Source organism: Candoia aspera, chromosome 2, assembly GCF_035149785.1.
Source record: "Candoia aspera isolate rCanAsp1 chromosome 2, rCanAsp1.hap2, whole genome shotgun sequence".
NCBI classification, from domain to species: Eukaryota; Metazoa; Chordata; class Lepidosauria; order Squamata; family Boidae; genus Candoia; species Candoia aspera.
In genome coordinates this window covers 10,055,250-10,074,151 of record NC_086154.1, presented here as the reverse complement: position 1 = coordinate 10,074,151, position 18,902 = coordinate 10,055,250, and the positions used below count along the sequence as shown (strand labels likewise).

At 49.4% G+C, this 18,902-nt stretch overlaps 1 protein-coding gene and 11 non-coding genes across 12 annotated transcripts; 6 read left to right on the top strand and 6 right to left on the bottom strand.

Annotated features, from left to right (window-relative positions):
- Positions 1-1,091: 1,091 nt before the first annotated feature.
- LOC134492083 (zinc finger and SCAN domain-containing protein 22-like) lies at positions 1,092-5,076 on the top strand. The gene is made up of 3 exons (XM_063296220.1): positions 1,092-1,914; positions 2,821-2,953; positions 3,714-5,076. The coding sequence occupies exons 1-3, from the start codon at positions 1,150-1,152 to the stop codon at positions 4,823-4,825; spliced, it is 2,010 nt and encodes a 669-aa protein (XP_063152290.1). The 5' UTR covers positions 1,092-1,149; the 3' UTR covers positions 4,826-5,076.
- A 2,443-nt stretch (positions 5,077-7,519) lies between these two features.
- On the bottom strand, positions 7,520-7,601 carry TRNAS-GCU (transfer RNA serine (anticodon GCU)). The gene has a single exon. It is a non-coding gene; the product is annotated as a tRNA-Ser (tRNA).
- A 19-nt stretch (positions 7,602-7,620) lies between these two features.
- On the bottom strand, positions 7,621-7,694 carry TRNAN-GUU (transfer RNA asparagine (anticodon GUU)). The gene has a single exon. It is a non-coding gene; the product is annotated as a tRNA-Asn (tRNA).
- Positions 7,695-8,396: 702 nt separating this feature from the next.
- On the bottom strand, positions 8,397-8,470 carry TRNAN-GUU (transfer RNA asparagine (anticodon GUU)). Its single transcript has one exon. It is a non-coding gene; the product is annotated as a tRNA-Asn (tRNA).
- A 467-nt stretch (positions 8,471-8,937) lies between these two features.
- TRNAN-GUU (transfer RNA asparagine (anticodon GUU)) lies at positions 8,938-9,011 on the top strand. The gene has a single exon. It is a non-coding gene; the product is annotated as a tRNA-Asn (tRNA).
- A 1,672-nt stretch (positions 9,012-10,683) lies between these two features.
- Positions 10,684-10,756, top strand: TRNAV-AAC (transfer RNA valine (anticodon AAC)). Its single transcript has one exon. It is a non-coding gene; the product is annotated as a tRNA-Val (tRNA).
- A 369-nt stretch (positions 10,757-11,125) lies between these two features.
- Positions 11,126-11,196, top strand: TRNAG-UCC (transfer RNA glycine (anticodon UCC)). Its single transcript has one exon. It is a non-coding gene; the product is annotated as a tRNA-Gly (tRNA).
- A 2,476-nt stretch (positions 11,197-13,672) lies between these two features.
- TRNAG-UCC (transfer RNA glycine (anticodon UCC)) lies at positions 13,673-13,743 on the bottom strand. Its single transcript has one exon. It is a non-coding gene; the product is annotated as a tRNA-Gly (tRNA).
- A 369-nt stretch (positions 13,744-14,112) lies between these two features.
- On the bottom strand, positions 14,113-14,185 carry TRNAV-AAC (transfer RNA valine (anticodon AAC)). The gene has a single exon. It is a non-coding gene; the product is annotated as a tRNA-Val (tRNA).
- Positions 14,186-15,856: 1,671 nt separating this feature from the next.
- Positions 15,857-15,930, bottom strand: TRNAN-GUU (transfer RNA asparagine (anticodon GUU)). Its single transcript has one exon. It is a non-coding gene; the product is annotated as a tRNA-Asn (tRNA).
- Positions 15,931-16,397: 467 nt separating this feature from the next.
- TRNAN-GUU (transfer RNA asparagine (anticodon GUU)) lies at positions 16,398-16,471 on the top strand. Its single transcript has one exon. It is a non-coding gene; the product is annotated as a tRNA-Asn (tRNA).
- Positions 16,472-18,658: 2,187 nt separating this feature from the next.
- TRNAV-AAC (transfer RNA valine (anticodon AAC)) lies at positions 18,659-18,731 on the top strand. The gene has a single exon. It is a non-coding gene; the product is annotated as a tRNA-Val (tRNA).
- The last annotated feature ends 171 nt before the right edge of the window (positions 18,732-18,902 follow it).

Below are 18,902 nucleotides of genomic sequence, written 5' to 3'. Positions count from 1 at the left end.
AGGAGGGCGCGCCTGCTGGAGGAAGAGGTGAGCTAAGCTGCGAGAGAAGGGGATTGCACCGGAGTCTGCAAGCTGCTGCCAAACAGGGTGCAACAGCATCTTCCTAAACCAGTGTTTCTCACCCTTGGGCGCTTTAAACACTGTTGTCCACCTCGTCACATGCAAACACGTGCAAAAGTTGGGCGCTTTGCAGCGGAGGGCACTGGAGGTGGTGCTTGGTTGGCCAACTTCTGAACAGAGCCCCATCAGTTGCTTTGACCTGCGGCTATAGCTGGCGAGGAGGGCGGGTGTCCTTGCCCTTCTGGGCCGAGTGAAAGGTTTCTTCTGCTCTGCTCTTCAGGGGTGGAAGGCACCCACCACAGCTGACCCCCTAGCTTGCCATTCTCCGTGTTCCCGAGGCTTTTTGACGTGGCAAAATCCAGATTCTGTTAAAAAGAAAAAAAAAATATTTTCCTCTTTGGCCAAGCTGCCAGAGGTGAGTTTCTCAACTTTTTAGCAAAAAGGACAAAATGGATGATGTGAGGAACATAAGGGGGAAAAAAATACTTGGTATGTTTTAAATTGGTTGGTATGATGTTATCTCCTGGAACTACAGGTAATCCTCACTTAACAGCCATTCATTCAGTGATGGTTCAAACTTACAACGGTACTGAAAAAACCCACTTACAGCCAGTCCTCACACTTATGACCGTCACAATGTCCCCAGGGTCACACGATCACGGTTTGGGTGCTTGGCAACAAGTTTGCATTTATGACCATCTCAGCATCCCATGGTCACGTGATTGCCATTTTCAACCTTCCCAGCCAGCTTCTGGCAAGCAAAAACAATGGGGAAATGCATGATTCGCTTAATGTGGTTTGCATAACACCCATGGTGATTTGCTTAAAAACTGCTGCAAAAAAGGTCATAAAATCTGGTCAGATTAATGACCGCTTAATGACTGCTTCACTTAGCAACCAAAATTCCAGTCCTAGATGTGGTTGTTAAGCGAGGACTACCTGTGTATTCTTAGCTTTGGTGCAGAGTTACTTCCTAAATATTCTTTTGTGTATCTTTTTTTTTCACTGCAGGGGAGGCCTGCTTGCAGTTTATTAGAAGGCTATTATTAGCAAGAGATTCATGGACTGGTAGCAAGGAGGGATTAAGTGATGGAGACCCTGAGTGTGCAGGTGAACATGTCTGTGGAGGAAGAGATGATGGAGGGACCAGAGCTGAAGAACGAGAAACAAAGCACTTCCCTGGTCAAACTCTGGGCAGACTTGGAGGCAGTGAAAGCCCCCTCTGGCGCGGCCCCTCTCCAGCAGGTGAAATACGAACCGAAAGAGGGGCTGCAGGAGTGCTGGGAAGCCCAGTGGCAGGAGTTCCTCAGGACCCTGCAGGGCCCTCGCTCCGACAGGGGCCACGCTGAGACAGTGGAGGACCCCATGCCATGGGCCGACATGAAGGCCTTCCTGGCCTCCTTTGAGCAAGTTGCATCCACCTGCCGGTGGCCCCGGGACCAGTGGGTGACTCTCCTCATGCCAGGACTCAGCGGAGAAGCTGAGGAGGCCTTCAACAGCCTTGGCGGCCAGGAGAGAGGAGACTATGGGAAGGTGAAGACAGCCATCTTGCGAGGGGAGGCCCTGGCCAGGGAGAGGCAGCGCCAGGACTTTCGGCAGTTTTGCTACCAGGAGACAGAGGGGCCCCAGGCCGTTTACAGGCATCTCCAGGAACTTTGCTGGCGGTGGCTGAAGGCTGAGAGGTGCTCGAAGGAGCAGATCCTGGAGCTGCTGATCCTGGAGCAGTTTCTGACTGTCCTGCCGCCGGAGATGCAGAGCTGGGTCAGGGCCCACGGCCCTGAGACTTGCACTGGGGCTGTGCTTCTGGCCGAGGAGTTCCTGTTGAAGGACAGCTCAGTGAAAGAGGAGGAAGAGGTGAGGGCTCTGGTGGTGGTCTTCAGCTGGTTCTCCAGAAGGTGGAGGAGAATGAGAGTTTACAGGTAGTCCTCACTTAATAACCATTTGTTTAGTGATGGTTCGGACTTACGACAGTGCTGGAAAAACAACTTGCAACTGATCCTCACCCGTACAGCCATTGCAGTGTGCCCGTGGTCACTTGATCACAATTTGGGTGTTTGGCCTTGGTTCGCCTTATGACTGTTGCAGCATCCCATGGTCATGTGACTGCCATTTTCAACCTTCCTGGCCAGCTTCTGGCAAGCAAAATCAGTGGGGAACCATGTGATTTGCTTAATGACCACATGGTTTGCTTAATGCCTGCGGTGATTCATTTGACCACTGCAAAAAGGGTTGTAAAATCGGGTCAGAACCACTTAATGACTGCTTCGCTTAGCAACCAAAATTCTGGTCCCAATTGTGGACGTTAAGCGAGGACTAGCTGTAATGACTTTTTCATTCTTTTCATTTTCTGGAATTGTGAGGATCTAGTAGAGGACTTCTAGACCTTCTGAAGGTACCCAACGTCCGTGAACAAAAGTAGTGGGAGGGCAACGTCCAAGAATAGACATTCTGTGGAGTCCTTGGTGCTCCCTGAGCCTTGTTGTTTTCTTGCAGATGTTTCATTGCCAAACCAGGCAACATCTTAGATCAAATTAAGGGACAGGGCTTTGAGGATGGGTGGTATCTTCCCCATACTCCAAGGCTACCTCCCCATTGCCCTCTTGCCTCCTGCCTCCATTCAAAGTAAGCAAAGGAGAAATTGCTTCAATCTCCCCGCACAATGAGAGAAAGATGGGAAGCCGGACATGTGTAGGTTACCTATTCCCATCATGGCTGATGGACTTTGCTGCACTGAATAATTTTTTGTGTGTGTCATTCCAGAGTCCAGGTCCTTTGGGGATGGTGGCAACTGAGGACTCTTCCCAGGGAGGCCAATTTTCACCACTAGGTTCATGGGGATGGCAGCTGTCCAAGGAGACCAAGCTGGACATGGATGAAGACGTGAGTTCCTTTGGTAAGCATGAGCTGATCGGCCAAATGCCCTTCCTTTGACCGTTAACCTCTGAACAAGAGTTGTTAATCTAACATTGATCCTAGTGGTATAATTCTCCTTCAGGGGTGAGAGAACCAGGTTTGAATCCTGCACAAGTAGGGAGACAAATGTGCTCCCTGAAGTAGGGCGGGAGGTTGCCTTTATGCCCTTTTCTGACCGTCTAGAACCTTCTGCCTGGTCTGGGTGGCAAATCCGGGTCAAACTGGATGGACTCTTACCTAGAACAGTTTGTCTTACAATCATTAATGGTCCTCCCATCTCAAAATATTCCTCACACCCAGAAGATATCATGAACTGGAGAAGTTGTTGAGCTTTACCTTCCCCATGACTTATTAGGTGAGGAATGCACAGATTTTTCCTTTAAAACGAAGTGGTCGGGTCGCACAACCCCCAACGTGAAATTTGTAGTGGAGTAGCCCCCACAGTCATGCAGTATTTAATGCTTAAAAACATACATGCCTTGCGTTTACACTGTAAGCATTCAAAGAGGCTTACATTTAAACAAGGTTAAACAACATTACATACAGTAAAACCCAGTAGCAAGGAATCTCAATCAATGCAGTGGCAAAAGCAAGTGTTTGTGAGCTCTGTAGAAGAATCCTGAATGCTGCAGAACTGTGACTTAGCATGTGGCCTGAGCCTCATTTTATTTATTTATTTATTTATCTATTTGATTTCTATTTCTTCATCTAGAGACTTACGGCCCTCTTCCTTCCCCAAGGTGACGGTCACGGGCAGAAGAACCAAGACAACCATCTTCATCAGAGCACTTCTGGGGCACCAGAAGATGAGATCCTAAAAACAGACATCACACCTCAGTACTGCAAGGAGGAAATGAGGCCTAGGAACCAGGTGGGTGCAGAGACAAAATGGAAATCCCAGAGAAGCTTGGATGAAGCTGTTTCTGCTGGTAAAAGTGATTCCAATCCGGAAGAAGCCAGGACTGGCCATAAAATCCACCAGTGCCACTGTGGCAAAAGTTTCCGGTGGGGCTCCAATTTCCGGGTACATGAAAGAATTCACACTGGAGAGAAGCCATATAAGTGTACGGAATGTGGTGCCAGTTTTCGTAAATCTGCCCAACTAAAGGCCCACGAAGGGATTCACACAGGCGAGGTCCCCTTTCGGTGTTCCATGTGTCAGAAAACCTTTACCAGTGGATCCAACCTCATCGTCCACGAGAGAATTCATACGGGAGAGAAGCCGTATAGATGCGCGTCGTGCGGGAAGAGCTTCCGGCAAAAGGGGACGCTCACGACGCATGAAAAAATTCACATGGGTGAGAAGCCTTTCAAATGCTTGACGTGCGGGAAGAACTTCCGTCAGAAGGGAACCCTCACCACCCATGAAAAAATCCACCTGGGGGAGAAACCCTACAAATGTCCCCGCTGCGGAAAGAATTTCCGCACCTCAGCGGACCTGAGGGTTCACGAAAGGATCCACACTGGGGTGAAGCCGTATTGGTGTTCTGTGTGCCTGAAGAGTTTCACTGATGGGTCAAACCTCATCACCCATGAGCGAATTCACACTGGAGTGAAGCCGTATCGGTGTGCGCGCTGCGGGAAGAGCTTTTGTCAGAAGTCTGGCCTGATGACACACGAACGAGTTCATACAGGAGTAAATCCATACAGGTGCTCAGCAGGTCAGAAGCGTTTAGGGGAACGGGCAGATCTTAACACCCATCAGGGAGCAAAACTGGGAGAAAGATCACAGACAAACTTCATACGGAAGGAAAACTGTAACGCTGGACACATTGAAAAATTGGATCCACATCGAAAGAGTTTTCCTTGTAACACAGGAGAACTCATGCTGGAGGAAAGCCACGTGGGTTAACACTGGGAAAAGGTTGAGAAGTATAGCTTCCACCATGGCCAGCTAGAGGAGTCTCCCCTTGGTTGTACACAGGAATACTTGTTCCAGAGGAACAACTATATGAAAAGCAACTCTGAGAAAGCTGAGGGGTGGATTTCTGATTTCATAATGCTCATGGGGTATCTCATGTTTGGAACCTTTACATTGGGGAAGGGGAGGTTCTGCTGAGAACCACATTTTTTGGGAGGGGGGGAGAAATTCAAGATTTGCAACTTATTTATTTAATCAAATTTGTCACCGCCCATCTCCTCCGACCGGAGGGACTCTGGGCAGTTTACAACACAATAAATATACAATAAAAACTCAAATAAAAACAGTAAAATTCCAATAAAATCCCATTAAAAACCAAAACAATTTCTTAACTACCCCAGCTCATAAAATCCAGATGGCTGTGGTCTCTTCAACCATCATGTAGGAGGGGCACTTCAAGGCACTAGCCAACCCCAAGTATGTCGATTCTCCTCCCTGCCCCAAGCCCGGTGGCAGAGCCAGGGCTTCAACTTCCTCCAGAAGGCTAAAAGTGATGGGGCTAATCTTACCTCCGGGGGAAGGATGTTCCAAAGGGCGGGCGCCACTGCCGAGAAGGCCCGCCTCCTGGACTCCGCCAGATGGAATTCTCTTATTGACGGGGACCGCAGCATGCCCTCTCTGCATGATACGGGGAAGAGGCGGTCCCTCAGGTAACCCAGTCCCATGCCCTTCCCTCCCCTCCCCTCCCTCCCTCCGTCAAAATCATCTTGTGAGACCACTAATTCTCATGTGACCTTGGCCATGATTGGAAACACTACATTTTTATTTTAATGGTGCCAGGCATCAGAGTAATTTATACTAGGCTGGGTGATGACTGTGGATGGAACCAATGCAACAAAGGGTAGGGCCAGAGATAAAAATTCCAGCCCCCTCTTTTTCTTCTGATCCCTCTGCTTCTCCTGTTTCCTTCCCATGAGCCTCCTGAGAGAAGAACCGATTGGTCTTTCCAAAGATCTGAACTGAGCAGTTGAGGCGGCATTTAAAATTAGGTGAGAATCTCGTGAAGATCAATTGAAAACCAAAAGTTGCCCATTTTTTAAAAATGCCCTTGGTGGGATAGGCTTTAGCCTAAGAAAATACATTCATCTACCCCAGAGAGGAAAAGATGGCTCCATTGAAGGTCTTGTATACTGTGATCAGGACAATGCATAATTGAGGGTCTGGCAAAAGTTTAGTTAGAACATCTTTGCCTGTGTGGCCTTTCAGAGTTTCCATCCACCAGATGTCAGTACTGGAATTGTGGATGCTTGCCCCGGTCACTTAACCTCTTACTGGACCCTGCATTTCTGAGATGAAATATAGATTGGATGGCTAGCTTCTAAATTAAAACAAAAAGCAGTAAGAACCCTGTTTCAACAGCCCCCCTCCTCCTCACCGTGGTCAAGGGATGAAATTTCAATTCCAATCAATTTCCTGCTGCTCAGAATGCAGAATTTTTTCAGTCTCTTCATGGCACTGTTGAGTGTTCTTCAAACGGTATTCTAGGAGTCCCTTCTTTTTCAAAATGGAAAGTCTTCTGCTTTCACGTGGGCATTTAGGAGCACCAGGTGGTGGTGAACTTTGCAGCATTTGAATCTTTGAATTGATTAATCAATTATATTTATGAGGTTGTCAATAAATTTCTTAGGTTAGGTTCAATTGTGATGGCTCTTGTTCTGATGCTTGTTTACGGTTTATAGTAGGATTATTATCTGGGCTGTTCTCTAATATAAATTATAGAGTGGTGGTATGTAGATGCATGAACCCAAGTAGCCGCATTGATAGCAGTCATGTTCTCCTGTTTCTTTTCTATTTTGTCTGTTTAGAGATACAAAGTGGGGATTTTCTCTGGGGAGATCCAAGACCCCAACAGGGGACTTCACAGCCTAAGGTTGGGCATGAAGCTCATGAGCAACTCAAGAACACCCCAAACCTTGTTTTCGCCCTAGAGCACCTCAGTGGGATGCAAGAATCCAGGCAACTGAATCAGAGAATCAAAGAACTGGAAAGGCCCATTTAGGACATGAGGTCCAGTCTCTTTCCTGGTGCAGGAACACTAAGGAACAAGAACATCCCAGATGGTTGGCTGGCTGTCCTCTGCTTTAACACATCTTTTTAATTAGAAGTCATTTCATACCACCACCCTTTGCAAGAAGTCCAGAGATGGTTTACAAGTCTCTTACAAAGCAAAATTAAAAACAATGAAATATTCCAGTAAGAACATTACGATCAACAAGAATAACTGGGGGCCTTCCTGGTCAATGTATGTAGGATATTGCCCGAGATTGAAACATGGTTTGGTTCCCTAATCCAATCTGGGGGTCATCTTCCAGTGGCACCGGAAACCAAGAGGATCATTGTGAAAAATACTAGGGAAAAAAACGGGAATATTCACAACAGAGATAATTTTAGTTGGTGATGTATGGTCTTCTCAAAGAAAGAAATTCCAGGAATAGGCTAAGATAGAGCTGGAGGGAGCAACTGAAATTGAGGTACCGCACAATGAAAGCAAGACAATTCTCTCTCTCAACAAAGAGCACAAACAAGGTAAAAATAGTGACATTCCTTCACCTTTCACCCTTCTGGTATACAGAGCAGGACCAACCCTTGCACTCCCAAGTCGTGCAACCGGAAGGAAAAGGGTGCCGACGAGGGTGGGATTCGAACCCACGTGTGCAGAGCACAATGGATTAGCAGTCCATCACCTTCACCACTCGGCCACCTCGCCAAGGGAGGGGCACCCCCGCCGTCCCCGGGTGGGCTCGAACCACCATCCTCCTGGTTAACAGCCAGACGCGCTAACCGCTTGCGCCACAGGGACCTGGCACAGGGCTGGGCATCAGCCTCCCCCTCGGCTCTCTTGGGCACGGTAGCTGCGGGAGAGCAGGCTGTCCAATCCCCCCCCACGATGGGGGTGCAGTGGGAGGGGTCCCACTGTAGCTCCTAGATTGAGGCATCAGAGCCATCTGTGCCAGAGAGATGCAGGCTTTGCCCTGATCCACAGCCCAGGGGAGCCAACGGAGCTTCTGTTTTCCACTAGACGGCTGCCTGCTTGCTGGAAGTGTGTCCCAGCCCCTCTCCTCCTTCCCCGCTGGCCACAGGCTCACAATCCGCCACGCTTCTTTTGCATTTCCCTTCCTCGCTTCTGCATTCCAGAGGTAACATTCAGGTGGGCAAACCTTGGCAGCTTTTCATTTGCCTCTGGCAGAAGGCAGATGTTCCGGGACCCCGGAGAGCTCCCACCGAAGGCTGCGTTAGGAGGACGTCCCTCCTGCGTTTCTCCGTCCTCAAGGGACACCCTCAGGACGCGAGGTGCGACGCCTCCCCCTTTTGCCTTAGTCACGGACCGCGAACAAGTTCTTTCTTCTGCACTCTGGAAGGGAAAAGAAATGCAGCGGATGGCCAGATATTTATGCCCAGTGAGAAAAGGCATTGACAGGGTGGGAAGTCCAGTCCCCAGATGAAGCAGCCAATAGATTAGCCATCCATCACCTTAATCTTTGAATGATGTCATCGAGCAGGCCGTCCCCGGGTGGGCTCGAACCACCACCCTCCTGGTTAACAGCCAGACGCGCTAACCACTTGCGCCACGGAGACCTGGCACAGGGCTGGGCATCAGCCTCCCTCAGCCTGAGGATCCGCGGCTGGTGCTGCCCAGGCAGCAATAAGATCCCTTGGTCATAAGACACAGTTTGCTCCCCTCGCCCATCATCAGGTGTGAAAGGAGAAACCTTGGACTGTTCTGACGAGAGCGACCTCGATATTGCTTCTCTTGAGCCAGAAGCTCAACATCTGTGCCAGTGGTGTAGGGGCATCATGCAGGGTTCCCAATCTTGCGACCTGGGTTCGAGTCCCGGCTGGCGCATGCCTCTGTCCACCTTTTGCCCTTCGGGGATGCACAGGCAGCATAGCTAGACAATGTTTTCATCACAGATCCTGTTTTTGGTGGGAGGAAAAAGAGCTGTGCCCTGAAGTTGAATGGAAGCTTTGAGAACCTAAGGGAAGACCTGGCACCAGCTATGAATCTTCAGACTGAGGGAGGCTGATGCCGAGTCCTGTGCCCGGTCTCTGTGGCGCAAGAGGTTAGCGCGTCTGGCTGTTAACCAGAAGGATGGTGGTTCGAGCCCACCCAGGGACGGCTTGCTTGATGACATGATCCAGAGGTGAAGGTGATGGATTGTTTATGCATTGCGCTCTTCATCTGGGGGTTTCAGTTCCCACTGTTTCAATACTTTTTCCCACTGGGACTGAAATGTTTGGCCATCTGTTGCACTAGTTTTACCTTCCAGACTGCCAAAGGGCGGAGGGCAGAGAGAGCCATCACCTTTCTCGAGGATTCTGTTGGGCACAGACGAGCACTGGGATGGTGTCTCTCTTAGGGAGAGACGCAAAGCAGGACCCGCCCGCGTTGGGAGCTCTCCAGGGTCCTGAAACAGGCAATCCTGGACTGCAGTGCTTTTCTTATGCAGTCTGCCGCTGTCTTCCTTGAGGTTCCATGCTAGACCTCAATTCCACTGCTGACACTGCTACTCTCCCTTAGTGTCCTCTAGCTGCCCTGTAAAGATTTGTTTTGAGTTTTCTTTTAATTGGAAAAATATTAATTTTGATTTGGAAAAAATATAATCAGGGTGCTGCCATGGGGCAGAGCAACAGCTTCTACGTTGCGTTAGGGTGGATTTTCCTCCTGCAGCTCTTTCTCTGAGCATCACCAGCTGGTCTTCTTCAAGCAAGCACTTTGCTGCACTTTGCAGGTACCACGATGGGATCTGAGACTCAGGGCTTCCATTTCCTGGCTTGCATTCAGGTCTCTGGGCAAGTTAGTTTCCCATCAGCTTCTCCAGCCGGTCTCCCAGTAAGTAGATGTTTTTGTGATGGCCACTGCCAAGGTGGCAATCACCTTCTGGCTGTCCCAGTGACTTCCCCTGAAAATCACAAATGTGATCAATCATCAGAAAAGATTGGGGCCCTGCTGTCTGGGATGCACTGCAGTGTGACTCTGCTAGAACCTGAGCCCCCGGTCAAGGGTTGGGGTGAGTTACCCTTTTTTCCAAGAGATGGAAGTTGTGGGGATTAAAATGCAGCCATCAGAAATATTTTTGATTCTTGGAAGGTTAAAGAGACAGGAAAGCAGCTGGTTTCAGAAAGTCTGGGAAATGTGTTCCTGCTGGGTTTTTACCACTTTCAGACAAAAGAGAGAGAAGGACATGGCCAGCCATGACCTGTACCCAGATTCTAAATCAGCAGGTTCTCACAACACTGCAGTTCTGGAAGGAATCCTCTCACAAGCAAGATTTTGAAAGATGGCCAAACCAGAACTCAGCACCTTTCCAACTGTTCTGACCAGCTGTTCAGGAGGATGAGGGGAGGCCATGTAAATGTGAGGATGAGGCTCTTTCAAAAGTCAACGCCAGGGACTGGTTTTCTTCTGGGGTCTCCTGTTGATCCAACGCACCTTTGCGACATCTCAGGATGGTCCCATTCCCCTATCTGTGGCCACTATTTTACGTCATTCATATACCCTAGCAGAGTTCAATCTTATCAGTTTACATATAACATGGTATTTTGGCCCCCAAAAAGTTGAATGGGGACTTTTTGCCAAAGAAAAGCTCTCCTTGAAGTCAGGATTCAACCAGCACCCTGAGAATGCCTGACATCAGAGTTCCTCACCTTTCACTCTGCCAGCAGAGCTCCAGAAGGACACAAAACGCTAAGGAATAAGAGCTGTTTAACCCACATGAGAGTGCAGACCCCAGGCTGTGATGGCCAGCAAAAGATATGGGCATGCTTCTTGAGAGCCACCCATGCCTGTGGTTTCTGTGGTGTAGTGGTTATCACATTTGCCTAACACACAAAAGGTCCCTGGTTCGAAACCAGGCAGAAGCACATCTTTTCCTCAGCATCGGAGACGCTCCTTGCTCAAAGAAAGGGCAGGAAAAGGCTGCACCCCTGAGAGAAGCAAGAAGCACCCCACTTTCTTTTCTGCTTTACTCATTTCTGCTTTACTCAAGAAGGAATGAGTAAGCAGAGGCTGATTTCATGCCACCAGCAAGAGGGGCTAGTCATCCCAAGCCAGAGAAGAATAGGGCTTGTACGCGTTTGTAAAACTCATAGCTGAAGCTGAAATTTGTAATTCATCTTCCAGGATTCTGAGCACCAGGGAAAACAGAGGACTTTCTATGAATAGCCTGCCTGGATCACCTTAAGCACAGGAGGGCTTATATCCACAACCTTTTGCAGTAGGGCTGCACACCTGTGCCAGTGGTGAAGTGGCATCATGCAAGACTTCCAATCTTGTGTCCTGGGTTCAAATCCCAGCTGGCACAGTTCTTCCCCTCCCTTTTGCAGAGACAATATTACTGAATCAACTGTTTTACCCAGGAGGGACCCTCTCGATGGAAAAACAGTTGATTTGTAAGAATACATCCATGAGCAAGCACAGCCCCCAACAGAAGAGAATATCTGTAGTTCAGGGTTGAACTGTGGTGTCCTTGGTGCTCTCTGATCTTGTTGCTTTCTTGCAGACGTTTCATTACCCGACCAGGTAGCATCATCAGTGTGCGGGGGGGTGGGGTTTACTGCCTGTTTATATACGGTAGCTTGCCCTGCCAGTTCCTTGACTGCAGTATTGTTTTCTGCTTGATTGTTTGCCGGGTGTTAATCCCTGCTTACCTGGGTGTTGGCTGCTGGTGAGGATGTGTTCTGGCCTTTTTGTTGTCTTCTTAGCCGTTTTATGATCTCTTTTGAATGGTGTGTAAATGTGGGTTATCTCTATATGTCTATTGATGGCTGATTTGTCTGAAAGTTTGGCATTTCCCAGCCAAGGAACTACCAAGGAGAAAACCACACCCCCACCCAGACCAGCAGGGCAAACTACTGTATATCAACAGGGAGCAAACTCCACCCTCCCTCACACTGACAGTGTTACCTAGTTGGGTAATGAAACGTCTGCAAGCCAATAACCAAGCTCAGAGAGCACCAAGGGCTACAAACACACACACCCGCAGGCCTGCAACTAGGGTCTGTCTCACCCAGGGCAAACATGGATTCCGTGCCCCCCCCCCCATGGCTTGGTGAGGGAGGTGTTAGCAAGTTTTATTATTCTATTATACATTAAACTAATAAAACTTTCAGTATACAAATACTATTTTCGCATTTTGGCACCCCCCAGCGCGGCGCCCAGGGCACATGCCCACTTGCCCCCCCAGTTGCAGCCCTGCACACACGAGGCCTGACCTTTTGACTCTGCCAAACACTTAAGAAAACAATTTGTTACCACAAATACCTGGCGTTTCTGTGACTTGCTCCAAGCAGAACAAATACCAACACAAAGACATGCATACTCAAGCATAAAATCACCAGTCATTGTTTCTACACTCACTGCCCATGATGGGTTTAAAAGTGAGATCAAGGCAGTGGGGTATACAGGTAGTCCTTCTTTAACGATCGGAATTGGGACCAGAATTTCTGTTGTTAAGTGATGCGGCTGTAAAGCGTGATGCCACATGACCACATTGCATAGCAATGGGAATCCCAGTAGTCCCCAGTGCCATCACTAACTAAATCCCACCGGTTGTTAGCATGGGCCCACCCTAATCCAAGCCATTCCTGGCTTGGTCCCTCCCAGCCCCAAGCCTCAGAGTGGTAAGGGACTGCCTCCTCTTGAACTCCTCCCACCCACCTCAGCCCCCATCTCTGCCCTTTTGGCTGCCCTGCACAGTGGTGCTCCTCAGCAGTGGTGCTGGGGCTGAAGTAAAGTCTCAGGGGTGGTGGCAGCTGGCTGAATTGTTGAAGGCCCTGGGCCTCTCCTGGTGGGCCATCCTCCTTGGCTCAGTGGCTAATTCCCTTTTTTTAACCACAGTGGGTTAGTTGACTGTAGAGACAATGAATGGTGTGTGTCTGTGTGTGTGCAGGGCTGCAACTGGGGGGGCAAGTGGGGCACATGCCCTGGGCGCCGCGCTGGGGGGTGCCAAAATGCAAAAATAGTATTTGTATACTGAAAGTTTTATTAGTTTAATGTATAATAGAATAATAAAACTTGCTAACACCTCCCTCACCAAGCCATGGGGGGGGGCATGGAATCCATGTTTGCCCTGGGTGAGACAGACCCTAGTTACGGGCCTGCGGGTGTGTGTGTTTGTAGCCCTTGGTGCTCTCTGAGCTTGGTTATTGGCTTGCAGACGTTTCATTACCCAACTAGGTAACACTGTCAGTGTGAGGGAGGGTGGAGTTTGCTCCCTGTTGATATACAGTAGTTTGCCCTGCTGGTCTGGGTGGGGGTGTGGTTTTCTCCTTGGTAGTTCCTTGGCTGGGAAATGCCAAACTTTCAGACAAATCAGCCATCAATAGACATATAGAGATAACCCACATTTACACACCATTCAAAAGAGATCATAAAACGGCTAAGAAGACAACAAAAAGGCCAGAACACATCCTCACCAGCAGCCAACACCCAGGTAAGCAGGGATTAACACCCGGCAAACAATCAAGCAGAAAACAATACTGCAGTCAAGGAACTGGCAGGGCAAGCTACCGTATATAAACAGGCAGTAAACCCCACCCCCCCTCACACTGACGATGATACCTGGTCGGGTAATGAAACGTCTGCAAGAAAGCAACAAGATCAGAGAGCACCAAGGACACCACAGTTCAACCCTGAACTACAGATATTCTCTTCTGTTGGGGGCTGTGCTTGCTCATGGATGTATTCTTACAAATCAACTGTTTTTCCACCGAGAGTGTCCCTCCTGGGCAAAACAGTTGATTCAGTAATATTGTCTCTGCAAAAGGGAGGGGAAGAACTGTGCCAGCTGGGATTTGAACCCAGGACACAAGATTGGAAGTCTTGCATGATGCCACTTCACCACTGGCACAGGTGTGCAGCCCTACTCCAAAAGGTTGTGGATATAAGCCCTCCTGTGCTTAAGGTGATCCAGGCAGGCTATTCATAGAAAGTCCTCTGTTTTCCCTGGTGCTCAGAATCCTGGAAGATGAATTACAAATTTCAGCTTCAGCTATGAGTTTTACAAACGCGTACAAGCCCTATTCTTCTCTGGCTTGGGATGACTAGCCCCTCTTGCTGGTGGCATGAAATCAGCCTCTGCTTACTCATTCCTTCTTGAGTAAAGCAGAAATGAGTAAAGCAGAAAAGAAAGTGGGGTGCTTCTTGCTTCTCTCAGGGGTGCAGCCTTTTCCTGCCCTTTCTTTGAGCAAGGAGCGTCTCCGATGCTGAGGAAAAGATGTGCTTCTGCCTGGTTTCGAACCAGGGACCTTTTGTGTGTTAGGCAAATGTGATAACCACTACACCACAGAAACCACAGGCATGGGTGGCTCTCAAGAAGCATGCCCATATCTTTTGCTGGCCATCACAGCCTGGGGTCTGCACTCTCATGTGGGTTAAACAGCTCTTATTCCTTAGCGTTTTGTGTCCTTCTGGAGCTCTGCTGGCAGAGTGAAAGGTGAGGAACTCTGATGTCAGGCATTCTCAGGGTGCTGGTTGAATCCTGACTTCAAGGAGAGCTTTTCTTTGGCAAAAAGTCCCCATTCAACTTTTTGGGGGCCAAAATACCATGTTATATGTAAACTGATAAGATTAAACTCTGCTAGGGTATATGAATGATGTAAATAGTGGCCACAGATAGGGGAATGGGACCATCCTGAGATGTCGCAAAGGTGCGTTGGATCAACAGGAGACCCCAGAAGAAAACCAGTCCCTGGCGTTGACTTTTGAAAGAGCCTCATCCTCACATTTACATGGCCTCCCCTCATCCTCCTGAACAGCTGGTCAGAACAGTTGGAAAGGTGCTGAGTTCTGGTTTGGCCATCTTTCAAAATCTTGCTTGTGAGAGGATTCCTTCCAGAACTGCAGTGTTGTGAGAACCTGCTGATTTAGAATCTGGGTACAGGTCATGGCTGGCCATGTCCTTCTCTCTCTTTTGTCTGAAAGTGGTAAAAACCCAGCAGGAACACATTTCCCAGACTTTCTGAAACCAGCTGCTTTCCTGTCTCTTTAACCTTCCAAGAATCAAAAATATTTCTGATGGCTGCATTTTAATCCCCACAACTTCCATCTCTTGGAAAAAAGGGTAACTCACCCCAACCCTTGACCGGGGGCTCAGGTTCTAGCAGAGTCACACTGCAGTGCATCCCAGACAGCAGGGCCCCAATCTTTTCTGATGATTGATCACATTTGTGATTTTCAGGGGAAGTCACTGGGACAGCCAGAAGGTGATTGCCACCTTGGCAGTGGCCATCACAAAAACATCTACTTACTGGGAGACCGGCTGGAGAAGCTGATGGGAAACTAACTTGCCCAGAGACCTGAATGCAAGCCAGGAAATGGAAGCCCTGAGTCTCAGATCCCATCGTGGTACCTGCAAAGTGCAGCAAAGTGCTTGCTTGAAGAAGACCAGCTGGTGATGCTCAGAGAAAGAGCTGCAGGAGGAAAATCCACCCTAACGCAACGTAGAAGCTGTTGCTCTGCCCCATGGCAGCACCCTGATTATATTTTTTCCAAATCAAAATTAATATTTTTCCAATTAAAAGAAAACTCAAAACAAATCTTTACAGGGCAGCTAGAGGACACTAAGGGAGAGTAGCAGTGTCAGCAGTGGAATTGAGGTCTAGCATGGAACCTCAAGGAAGACAGCGGCAGACTGCATAAGAAAAGCACTGCAGTCCAGGATTGCCTGTTTCAGGACCCTGGAGAGCTCCCAACGCGGGCGGGTCCTGCTTTGCGTCTCTCCCTAAGAGAGACACCATCCCAGTGCTCGTCTGTGCCCAACAGAATCCTCGAGAAAGGTGATGGCTCTCTCTGCCCTCCGCCCTTTGGCAGTCTGGAAGGTAAAACTAGTGCAACAGATGGCCAAACATTTCAGTCCCAGTGGGAAAAAGTATTGAAACAGTGGGAACTGAAACCCCCAGATGAAGAGCGCAATGCATAAACAATCCATCACCTTCACCTCTGGATCATGTCATCAAGCAAGCCGTCCCTGGGTGGGCTCGAACCACCATCCTTCTGGTTAACAGCCAGACGCGCTAACCTCTTGCGCCACAGAGACCGGGCACAGGACTCGGCATCAGCCTCCCTCAGTCTGAAGATTCATAGCTGGTGCCAGGTCTTCCCTTAGGTTCTCAAAGCTTCCATTCAACTTCAGGGCACAGCTCTTTTTCCTCCCACCAAAAACAGGATCTGTGATGAAAACATTGTCTAGCTATGCTGCCTGTGCATCCCCGAAGGGCAAAAGGTGGACAGAGGCATGCGCCAGCCGGGACTCGAACCCAGGTCGCAAGATTGGGAACCCTGCATGATGCCCCTACACCACTGGCACAGATGTTGAGCTTCTGGCTCAAGAGAAGCAATATCGAGGTCGCTCTCGTCAGAACAGTCCAAGGTTTCTCCTTTCACACCTGATGATGGGCGAGGGGAGCAAACTGTGTCTTATGACCAAGGGATCTTATTGCTGCCTGGGCAGCACCAGCCGCGGATCCTCAGGCTGAGGGAGGCTGATGCCCAGCCCTGTGCCAGGTCTCCGTGGCGCAAGCGGTTAGCGCGTCTGGCTGTTAACCAGAAGGATGGTGGTTCGAGCCCACCGGGGGACGGCCTGCTCGATGACATCATTCAAAGATGAAGGTGATTGGCGGTTAATGCATAGGGCCCTTCATCTGGGGACTAGAATTCCCACCCTGTCAATGCTTTTTTTTTGCCAGACTTAAATATTTGGCCACCTGTTGCATCAGCTTTACCTTCCAGAATGAAAAAGGGGGAGGAAGCCCCCCCCCCCCCGATCGTTCTCTAGGCTTCTGCTGGCCTCCCAGGAGCGCAGGAGCGGCGTCCCTGTTAGGCAAAGTTAACGCAGCCCAAACCACCCTCCGCTGGGAGGTCTCCGGGGTCCTGAAGCCGCCGCCCTTTCCCGAGCCAGACCTTCCTTGCTGCCCTGTCATTATGCAATGCTTTGCCGGCTTCCTTGAGGCTCCACGCTAAGGCACGAGGCCACCCGCTTTCCACGCAACAGGAAGGTGCTCACGAGGGCCCAGCGGTGGCTGCTATCATGGTGGGGTTTTGCCTGGCACAGCAGATATCAAGCCAGCCAGGAATGCTCTTCCTTTCCTCGTTCAAAGAGAGCTGATGTCCAACCTCCTTCCTTTTCATTGGCCTGTGTGCTGTTGAGGAGCAACAGTCCCTGGGCGGATCCTGGCCTTTAGCAAAGAGAGTCCCTCTGGTGGGGGATGGGCGGCGACAAATTTGATAAATAAGTAAATAAATAAGTAAGTATCTAAGTGAAAAAAATGATGCTCCTTTTACTAAGATCGTCTCGTGGTCTCTCTCCCCCGAACGGCTGTCACTCCCCTTTAGCTTCAAAGGTGTTGCTGGGGAAGGTGGTGGGTGCTCAGAACTTTTGACCAGAATTGTCCTTTCTGCGAGCATAGAGGGATCTTTTCCTTTTGCTTTATGTCGCAGGCAGAGGTGAAAAGTGGGCGGAGCCTGGTGGAAGAAGCCCTGGGCCCCGCTCTGAGCTTCCCCGTGGGCTGGGGCCACTGATCCCTCAGGGATTCGCCCATCCGGGTGAAAGGCTGCTGTCCAGCATCTCCAGCGTGACCTGCCCGGTCACCAACACACCCACAAGCCTCTCCCGTAATGCCTTCTAGCTGTCCTGTAGAGATCTGTTTTGACTTTTCCATTGGAAAAGGGTTCATTTTGATTTGATTTTTTCATTGGAAGAAACGAATCAGGGTGCTGCCATGGTGCAAAGCAACAGCTTCCACGTTGCCTTAGGGTGGATCTTCCTCCTGCAGCTCTTTTGCTCAGCACCACCAGCTGCCCTTCTGTGAAGCAAGCACTTTGCTGCACTTTGCGGGGGCCAAGATGGGATCTGACACTCGGGGCTTCAGTTTCCTGGCTTGCATTTATTTTTATTTGTTTCTTTGTTTGTTTATTATTCAGATTATGTTACCACCCATCTCCCCCCGAAGAGGGACTCTGGGCGGCTTACAATAGAATTCATACCACAACAATAAACATTAAAATCTGATTAAAAATAAAAACAACTTACCAATATAAAATACCATCTAAATAAATACAAAATTCATGTATGTCCCTGGGCTACTTGGGTTCTCGTCACCCTCCCCAGCTGGTCTCCTGGGAAGCGAGTGTGTTCTTGGCTGGCCTCCCCCGCAAAGGCAGCCGTTTTCTGGGCTTCCCACCAACCTCCCCTCAAAATCACAAATGTGACCCCAAAGGTCAAAAAGGTTCAGCGCTTTGCTGTCGGGATCCACTGCGGTGCATCTCAGGCAGGAATGGAGCCCCTTGTCAAGGTGTGGGGCAAGGCTGGACTTTTCTCCAACTGATGGAGGTTGCGAGAATTAAAATGTGTCTGTCAGCAAGATGTTTAACTTCTTGGGAGGTTGAAGTCAGAGGCAAGCAGCTGGTTTTGGAAAGGCTGTCTAGGAATGTGTTTCTGCATTCCAGTGTTGGACTGTTTTACATGTTTCAGATATGGGCATATCATTCAATCGTATTCTTCGATATGTCCCAAGGTTTCTTGGCCCAACAAAGGTTGTAAGGGGATCTTTTGCAAAAGAAAACTCTCCTGAAATGCAGGATTCAACCAGCAGCCTGAGAATGCCTGAAATCGGGCTCCCTCGTCCTTCAGTCTGCCAGCTGAGCTCTGGAAGGGCACAAAACGCTAAGGAATAACAGCTCTTTAACCCATCTGACACTGCAGACCCCAGGCTGTGATGGCCAGCAAAAGATATGGGCATGCTGGTTGAGAGCCACCCGTGCCTGTGGTTTCTGTGGTGTAGTGGTTATCACATTTGCCTAACACGCAAAAGGTCCCTGGTTCGAAACCAGGCAGAAACACATCTTTTTCTCAGCATCGGGGCCACTCCAAGCTCCAGGCGAGGACAGGAAATGGCTGCACCCTAGAGAAAAGCAAGAAGCACCCCATTTTCTTTTCTCCCTTATCCAAGAGGGAATGAGTAAGCAGAGGATGCTTTGAAACCCTTGACCAAAGAAGACTAGTCATCCCGA

Excerpts from the sequence above, each read along its gene's own strand:
- LOC134492083 (XM_063296220.1), top strand. The coding sequence starts at position 1,150 with ATGGAGACCCTGAGTGTGCAGGTGAACATGTCTGTGGAGGAAGAGATG. Across the intron at positions 1,915-2,820 it reads CAGTGAAAGAGGAGGAAGAG|AGTCCAGGTCCTTTGGGGAT; the intron begins GTGAGGGCTCTG and ends GTGTCATTCCAG. Across the intron at positions 2,954-3,713 it reads TGAAGACGTGAGTTCCTTTG|GTGACGGTCACGGGCAGAAG; the intron begins GTAAGCATGAGC and ends TCCTTCCCCAAG.